Consider the following 9,697-nt stretch of genomic DNA (forward strand, 5'->3'; position numbering starts at 1 on the left):
ATGACGAAGTTATTGGAATGGATTTCTGTGGCGTCTGCTGTTTTTGCAGTGTGGTACTCTCTAATTGGCGGCTACGTCAAGAATCCGTTGATAGATAAATACATGAATTTTATAATAGTATCTCCAATTTTGTTAGTGATGTTATTCGGTTTGTACGCGGTGACTGTGATACTTTACCGAGTATTTACGTTTAACAACTGCGAAGAAGCTGCAAAAGAGTTACAAGAAGAAATAATTGAAGCAAAAAAGGACTTACTCGCGAAAGGAATCAAGTGAGGTTATGTACATATAATTAATTACGTATAATATGTATAATGTACATAATAATTCCAGTGAAATTATATTCTTATTGATGTAATTTGCATTTAATATATTTGTAAATTTTTTAACGTGTACATTATTGTTTTATTATTGATCCACTGTCTCCTAAACTCTTCACCGCCACCTTGGAAGAGGTCTTCAAACAATTGGCTGGTAGCTGGAAGGAAAAGGGAATTGTGGTCGGAGATAGAAAACTAACCAATCTCCGTTTCACTGATGACATTGTGTTGGTGCAGAGTGTAGTGAAATGGTCAACCTACTTAACAATGCAAGCCTCTGGTTCAGACTGGGGATGAATATGTCAAAGACCCAGATTATGACTAACAGCATGCAACACAGAGCGAGTGTGGGAGCTATGAGGGTGGGGTATGTTCAGGTTCATTTTTATCTTGGCCAAATAGTCTCTCATCAACTGGCAAGACATGTAAAAGAGGTTGCCCAACATGGAAAATGCCAGGAAAAACTTTTGGTCAATGAAAGACCTGATGAAGGGAAAATTACTACTACCTCTCAAAAGAAATCTCATGGACATGCGCATTCTCTCTGTCCTTACAGTGCTCAAACTTGGTCTTTGATGAATTGTCAGAAGTTCGTCGAAGTGTCAGGGAGGCATGGTGCACAGTGTCTTGGTAGCAAGTCAGACCGTGTGCGAAACAGCATACTGCACTCCAAAACACAAATCGTAAACATTGGTCATCACAAAGCCGCATGCTTACATTGGAACTGGGCAAGGCACGGAGTGGACACCACCAAGCGCAAGACGAAGGCGTGGGAAACCCAGAACATGATGGTGTAATGAAACAATTCATTCTTATGTGAGGTCTTGGCCTGTACCGGCGTTAAATCGTGAAGAGTGGTAAAAGGGAAGGGAGGTCTTTGTCCTGCAGTGGGACAATAATTACTGAAAATTGAAAAAAAAATTAAAAGAAAATTATTGTTTTATTATATGTATTTTAGAAAAAAAAAAAAAAACATTTTATATTTTGAAAAAGATGTTTTTTGTTTTAACACTGTGAGTTGCTCTTCAAAGTAAGTAACTATCTAAAACACTTGTGTTTTAGAAATCGGAAACTACGGGTCGTATTCCAGAACTCTACTCAATGCTCAAGTCAGGATTTGAGCACTGGAAATACGACTCTAATGGCAAGGACTTGAGTATGATTTTCAGTGCTCACTGCAATATTCAAGTCCTGACTTGAGTATTGAGTAGAGTTCTGGAACACGACCTTACGACCACAAACACTTCAGACCCGAGACAATATAGAAATGTTAGTGAACTAGTTAGTAATGTAGAAATACATTAACCCGGCCGTGAATCAAACACGAAACCTCAAAGATGGCGTGTAAACTATTAAGAGATCGTGTACCTGGCTGAGTGAAGAAATAGATTTCTCTCAGATGGCGATACAGCAAAAGTCATTAGAAACCAAAAACAAAGAGAAAAATTCGTCCGCTAGTTCGTTCCGTGGCTTAGTTGGCATAGCGTCTGGCATGGTTTGCTGGAAGACGTTGGTTCGAATCCAGCCGGATCAAAGGAGGTTTTTCTTAGTGTTCGATCATTTTATTAATAATTCATTTTGTATGTAACTCGTCACGCGCTATAGAAGCACTCACTCACAGTAAAAAATTACCGGAATCATTACGGACCATCGAGTATATAACCAGTTACAGACCCACCGCAATGATTCCGGTAATTTTTTTTAAATTTATAGATTTATTAAAAAAATTTTAACAATGATTAATATGCCAAGCGGTAGCTTTAGTACGTTTCTACGAACAATTTATCCAATCTGGATAGCAACCGCTAAAAGCGCTTTAAAATACGTTTTAAATGCACAGATCTAAACACACTGTGACAAATCGATTCAATTAAACTAGAAATACATTGGATAGACATTTTCACCGAAATTAGAATCGAAGTTTATCGGATTTATTAGTTTTTGTTCGGAAGCTCCTCAATTTTCCTTTGATATTTAAAGTAATTTTCTCTCAGTCTCCAGCTGAAAAAATCGCGCTGAGACTGCTCAGTATAATGCTGAACTGGCTAGCCTTTCCGGCTATTGTGAGAATTTATTTTATATTAAATTCTCTTATACTCTATAAATAAATCGCACACGAAACCGAGTACTGTCGTAACTCAAAATTGTGGGATTGACAAAACACGATTTGAAAAAACTGAATAAAACCAATATTCTATTCTATAATATCTTCCCAAATTATAGTCTGTTGTATAGAAGGTCGTAGAATTGTTATCAATTGTCTGCAGTAGAAAAATTTATAAAAATACATGTTCTAAAAAAACTCATCATAATACTAATTACGGTGATTGCATGTTAGGATGTATGTTTGACCACCATGATAGTCAAATATTGTCTTGTGAAATTACTACATAAGTTTCTTAAGATCGAACACTTAGAAAAAAGTCCTTCGATCCGGTTGCATTCGAACCAACGTCTTCTAGCAAACCGTGCCAGACGTTATGCCAACTAATCCACGGAACGAGCCAGCGAACCCTACGAATTTTTCTATATGCTTGTTGCAGATCTTTGTTCACTATAATACCTCTTCAGCAACAGAGTAGTCCACGGCTGGAACACTGCAGAACTTGTTTCTGCTGTCTCTTTTATTGCCTTCAAAAATAATAATAAAATAAAATAACAATCAGACGAATAAATAAAACATCAATTCAAGCTAAAAGGTAGGTTTTATTTGCATTATGTACAATTGTAAAATTTACAATAAATTCTAATAAATTACTTAAAACTTATTTAATATTACAGCAATTGCTTTCAGCTTCATACTGATTGAAATTTTTGTAACAATTATTATATTTAATTGTTGCAAAATAATTTGTAAAGCACAATCCTCATTTTGGTCCAAATATTAAAACTTATTGGTGCTTTAGAAAAGTTAGCGTATCTATTTATTTCAATAAATATTAAAAACAAAAGATGGTTATTTTGTCATAATACAACAAGTGGCAAGTCCGCTCGTTTGCCTCTTAGTTTACATTAAAAAAGAAATTAAATACGGTAGAGTGGCCAGAAATAAATACCCTTAATTAATTTTAAAGAGTTTACATTAGCGTCTCAACTTTTGTCATAAAAATTTGTTTGACTTATTTAACAATTTTGTTAAATATTGTACATCTTAAAAGTCAAAATATACGTATTTCAAAGAAAATAACATAATTTTAATATTTTACATCTTACAATCTATATCCATCAGATTGTCCAGTTACCTAATATTCTTCTAGCTAGTGTTAGCCCGTAATTTATTTGTGTAGCACACTTTATAATGCCAAATTGCGACATAAGTAGTGCCTCCTTGTCATAACTAACCCATTTTTGCATTTCGATAACGTTCGAGATTCTGGCACCTAAACTTTTATTGTCACCCGAAAAATGTCCAATTACCTTAGAGAATGGAAAAAAAAAAAGGACCAATTACGCAGATTAAGAGTCGTATTCTAGAACTCTACTCAATGCTCAAGTCAGGATTGCAATGGAAACACAAGCGCTGGAAATACGAGCCTAATGGAAGGGACTTGAGTATGATTTCGAGTGCTTTAAACCATACTCAAATCCTGACATGAGCATTGAGTAGAGTTCTAGAATACGACCCTTAGCTTGATAATAAAATTGAAACTAATTAATGTACAAATAAGACCGATTAGAAGGGGTTATACCAGGTTATAAATCTCGTTTTGCTGAGCCCAGATGTGCTAATAAGTAATTTCGTTAAAATGTGGATTACGTTAGTCGTGATTGATGGATTTCCACACGTAAGAAATAAAAGAGGGTAGAGTAGGCATTCTATGTTTATTTACGGAACTTAGTCAAAATTCATTCCGCCATTATAGGGTCAAGGTTGCAATAATAGCCCCGTTTCCACAGTCACTCTATCGCAGGTGATCAGGAGGTTACAGGATTGCGATTATCTGTTTGAAATTTTTTAAGCACGACCACGAGCGTTTGCTCGTGGTCGTTTTTGGCACCTGCATAACGAAAAGAGCGTCGTAAAGGCTAATCGCGCAGGATAGATCGCGTGAAACTGGCGCGTGTTGGAGTGCGCAATTGCGCGCGCGACGGACGAGTGCAATCGCGCACGATTGCCTCACGCGCGATACAGTGTCTGTGTAAAGCCCTCTATTCATCTTCTTTTTCAATTATACACCTATTCTTATGTACCTGGACCACCTGCGTACATATTTTATATATAACGTCTATTGTTAAAGCTGACAATCTTAATTATTTAATAAAAGAATCGCAAAACAACAACCAGCATAATATCACATACCATAATTTATGGTGTACTGCAATGCAACTCGATAGTGCTTAGATAAAGTGTAAAGTTAGAGGGGTTTAAAGGAGCTTATAACGTTAGCCGAGATTCCAATAGGATTATTAAATATACTATATTCACCTTCACGGAAGTAATACACATAGAGTCAATAATAACCCTGTCAGTTTCGATCGTAGAATCTTTTTTTTATGCTACCAAATGACGCCATTCGGGGCTTTGAATCGTAAAGATTGCCCACTGCCACTGCACCCGTCACGCTGACCCTGAGACAAGTTGACAAGTCCCATCACCCTTCGAAATCGGAACGGAATGCTCACATTATTGCTTGGCGGCAGAAGGAGATAAGGTGGCAGTACTTACTCTTTCACAAGGAGCCGTAATACTCCTAAACTTCTTAAAAGTTGTAATTTTTCCAGATGTGGCAATCTTGGTGTAATACGACCAAGATTGTCTTTTGAACATTCCAAGATTGTAGAGGGTATTATTCACTTTATGTGCAGATATTATTTGAAATTTATGTAAGTATAATCTGTGCTTCGATATCCGATTAATTAGTATCAAATGTAGGTTTATAGATTAAGGCTTCTGGTTTGTCATTATCAAAAGGGGCCGTGTCTAGATTACGTCACGTACTTTTTTTTTTTTTTTTTATACCTGACAGGCAAATGACTCCACTCCACCTGATGTTAAGTGGAAAGTGGTATCTGTACTGTTTATCTATGGCATTACTGAAGGTACTGTGAAATTTTCACCTTAGTTTCTGACAGAGGTTGCTACGTAAGTATGTTTTGAGAGAAATGGCCAAGAGTCAAATTGTTTAAATTGTATATGTTTGTCATCAAAAAGTCGTTAAATCCTTAAATAAGTTTATGTATTTCAAGTTTTGAATAGAAATATCAAAGATTTTACCATAAGTAAAAAAAGGAGATACGTTATGTACACAGCAACTAGCGCTTACAAATGTCACCACATTACGCAATGTGTGTGTGTAAGTGTGTAGTTTGATTGAACGAAATCTCATAACACATGGCGCCATCTTTTGTGCTTTGACCGAATGGGCTATTATTCGGTCGATCTTTACAGCCTCAATCAGGACCCCGAGTCAGAACTCTTCGATATCTCAACGGAATCGTTCGATTGGATACCGTTCTAGAATCGAAGGGCGCTTTCCGAGCTATTCAGAACATTCGATTCCAATTCGGATACCATATCGTTATCCAACAACGTTTATGGAGTTAGTCCGCGAATATAGATTATAAGAAAAATCAAATCCTTTTATATACATTTGTAAGACTTTAAAGGCTTAAAATATGCATTAGTATCATTGACTTACAATTATATGGACGTCGGGTCCGCGCTAAAAAGTGTCCGCACTTGTAAGGCGCTAAAATCGTATACAGAGCGCCAAACTCCGCTTTAGTCTTCATTTGTTCGACTGACAGCGCGATACTGCGATGACATTACAATTTAAATTTCGAATAGGTTGACTTGGGACATTTTTTTCGTGGTTTTTGTATTAGACCCGTCGTCCATTTATTTGTAAGTCAACGATTAGTATCGCATTAATAAAATTGAACAAAATTCAGATTAAAAGATTTTCATATTACACTCTTGCTTTGTACAATGGGACGTTCGGTAACTTTCATTCGATAACTGAGTTCCGAATATCGTTTGTAGCCTTTGCCGGTGGAGACGTACGAGTGTGACGTCATTTTGGTTCGGTTTCGAATACGACAGTTTGATGTTCGATTCGGTTATTGTGAATAAAGATGAGAAGAAGTCGTACGATATCTAATCGAATCGGTCAACAACTGAGTTATCGTAAGGTGCTGAATGGACGTGCAGGAGCGTGCAGTATTGCGCACGGGAAAACCCGCACGCGCAATCGTTCGCGATTACCTGTTTGAAGTTTTTTAAACTAACGTTCTTTCGCGCGCGATTGCTCGTGTTCGTGTAAAAGGCAATCTGGGAACGCACGATTGCGCGCGATTGATGAGTGCAATCGCACAGTCGTTCCCTTTTCCTTCCAACATCTTTACATGCGCGCTCAATCGTGCACGACTGTTGTACCACGTGCGAAAGAGTGTATGCGTAAAGCCTCTAATGTCTCTGAATGACTTGTCCGCCATTCGGCAACTTCAGAGCAACCTCTTCGATTCTCCCTCTGAGTCAACGAACAAAATTCTAACACACCCTCCATAACGTTTATGAAACTAGAAAACGGACACTGGCAGAATTGAGACTAACTAGTCTCACAAGCCATTCATTACGAAAAAAAAAGAGTGCAACCGATACTGAGTTCAGATTGGGCAACTATTAGCATAAATAATAATAAATGATTAGACCAGATCACGTACGTTGCTCTTATCCCAAATTAAATACCACACGGTACCACAAACACCCAGACCTGTGACGACATAGTAAAGTTAGTTTTTCTACATTGACCAAGCAAGCCACTTGACAGCGGATGTTGTCATCATGCAGCATACCACGTTTGAAGCCTTGTAACATATCCACCTTTTTGTACTTATTAAATCCTTGAGAAATATAGTTAATATTGTCCTTTACAGAAACAGATCTGTTAATGATTCTCGAATGATATTGGATTCATCTAGATAAGAAATATGGGTTAATACATATATCGAAGAATTCTAATATCTAAGTACGAAAATTACTTTTGAGTGTAGAGTAAAATGAGCGAGTACTAAAGATAAAACGTTTGAGCTACGATTTCAAAAGTGTTCCCTTACTTTCATGAACATTTAAAGTAAGCTTTATTTTTCGATTAATTTCATTTTTCCTTTTAGTATTTAATTCTCCTATCTAATGCTAGAGTTATAATATAATAATCAATTTTCATATAATACGCTTTCGGTAATTTTACTTGATAAAGAATCTTATGCTGCTCGTTAAAATTGTTTACTACTTTGGCGACTTCCCAAGATGCTTAAAAGTTAGTTAAATATTTTTAAGCGTGATGAGTTAAGAAGACACCACACTTGTTTATTGGAACCGGCTTGAGCTGAGTCGAGCTTTATACACGATTTACTTTTTAATTTAAATTACATTATATCACATTTTAAGTTTCTTCATTCTTTGTTATCGTTTTTAATTGACTGCAAAAAGGAAGAATATCTTTTGACTGATTTTTTTTGTGTGTTTATGTTACGTTATTGTTCCGACATCTGAGTGTGTTTTTGTTGAAAATGGGGTACCTCTTTAATCTTCTCATTCAAATTTAAAGAATATATTCCATCTTTAAGGGTCCCAAAATAGGGGATAAATCCAGTTTATAGAATTTCACCCACTTTCCCTTAAACGATTACAATAAAACTTGGCACATAGACGTATTTCCATTTAATATAAAAAGGTCATGGTGACCTCGAGCTGATCTACTGATGGAATAGGTAGACGGATGAGAGGAATTCGTCAACAGTGTACAGCACCTACCTTGTGATTGGGCTCATATTTAATAATAACTAATGTTTTGACGAAGACTTCCATATTAAGCGTTTCGGTTGTCGTTGAGAAGACCACTGTAACGAACACAGCGAAAGTGGAGCTAACTTTTGAGGTTGATTTTTTAAAATAAAAATGTTATAAATATTAGCTATTGACTTTTTTTAGAAAATGCTCAATAAATAAACGAACAATAATGTAATAAGATTCAGCCAGCCTTCAAGTCTTCGACGAGATGAAACATGGCTCAAGCCGTTTCCGCAAATAAGTGTGGTAGCTACTTTAAGTGTTTACAAAATCATAGACAACAAATATAAATTTCATTTCATTCCTTATTGCATTGAAAATAAACATATTATTTATTAAGTCGAAACTACATTAGGAAAATTATAATTTATTAGGTAAACATTCTCTTCATCGTGTTTTGTCACGCGATGTATGGTCATTAATACTTTTAATGCATGATAGGTACTTGTTTACCACTGATAGGTAAAACATAAATTATTTTCCTGACGTAGGATAACCACTGTGTTAGGTGTTTGCTTAACAAATAAATTAAACGTCGCAGTGGTTTGTACACATAAAGGTTGTAAGAATATTCTAGATTTGAAAAGATAAGAATAGTATCGAAAAGTTTTGTCAATAAAGTTTTAAAAAAGCATCAACAAGTAAAACGTGTATTCCGTCATTTACAAAATCTGCTGTTAAAATAATCTTCCGTTCCATTGACTTACAATTATATGGACGTCGGGTCCGCGCTAAAAAGTGTCCGCACTTGTAAGGCGCTAAAATCGTATACAGAGCGCGACACTCCGCTTTAGTCTTCATTTGTTCTACTGACAGCGCGATACTGCGATGACATTACAATTTAAATTTCGAATAGGTTGACTTGGGACATTTTTTTCGTGGTTTTTGTATTAGACCCGTCGTCCATTTATTTGTAAGTCAATGTTCCGTTCTTATAATCTGCCATTCAATGAATAAAAGTAATTTTTTTGTGTTTCTATATCACAATTTATTCGAGTAGATCTCGACGTGCATAATGTCTACTAGAGCTATGACCGCGGATCTTCAGAACGATTATGATTTTCAAAATAATAGACGTAAACTTAATGCCAAATTTCTGGGGCTCATCTACTCACGTTCTCCGTTCAAAACAGATTGAAAAAGGTAGCAAAGTGCTCAACATATTGGAATAAAAAACAGCAATTGTATTCATCGCTTGGGCGGTGCAGAGGGTCCGAAACAATTACTGTCAAATAAGTAACACTCGACTGAATTAGAAGATGCATAATGCGAATAAAACTTCGTACTTGACATTGTCTGTTAAAAGTGATTTATGATTAAAATATACCTAGATAAGCATATCATTTTGATGAATACTATCTTCAGAAGCTAACTTGAGACAGCTCTATTTCTCTATCTTTCTAAAGTAAAATTCCACTTCTACAGCTTCGAGCTGTGAATTCAAAAGCAAATTATAATATATAATTAATCTACTTATTTACAACATGATCTCGCATTATGCTATGTTATTTACTAAACAGCCAGTGATAAGAACTATTTTAACTAGTTACAATTTTTTTGCTTTGATTCTTCAACCGATGAGTGG

The 9,697-nt window shown here is 35.9% G+C and overlaps 1 protein-coding gene across 1 annotated transcript; it reads left to right on the plus strand.

Moving 5' to 3' along the window:
• Positions 1-276, plus strand: LOC113225852 (dolichol-phosphate mannosyltransferase subunit 3). Its single transcript, XM_026458302.1, has one exon. It carries the CDS (start codon positions 1-3, stop codon positions 274-276), a length of 276 nt encoding a protein of 91 aa, XP_026314087.1.
• The last annotated feature ends 9,421 nt before the right edge of the window (positions 277-9,697 follow it).

Source organism: Hyposmocoma kahamanoa, unplaced genomic scaffold, assembly GCF_003589595.1.
Source record: "Hyposmocoma kahamanoa isolate Upper Pololo Valley unplaced genomic scaffold, ASM358959v1 176229, whole genome shotgun sequence".
Classification (NCBI taxonomy): domain Eukaryota; kingdom Metazoa; phylum Arthropoda; class Insecta; order Lepidoptera; family Cosmopterigidae; genus Hyposmocoma; species Hyposmocoma kahamanoa.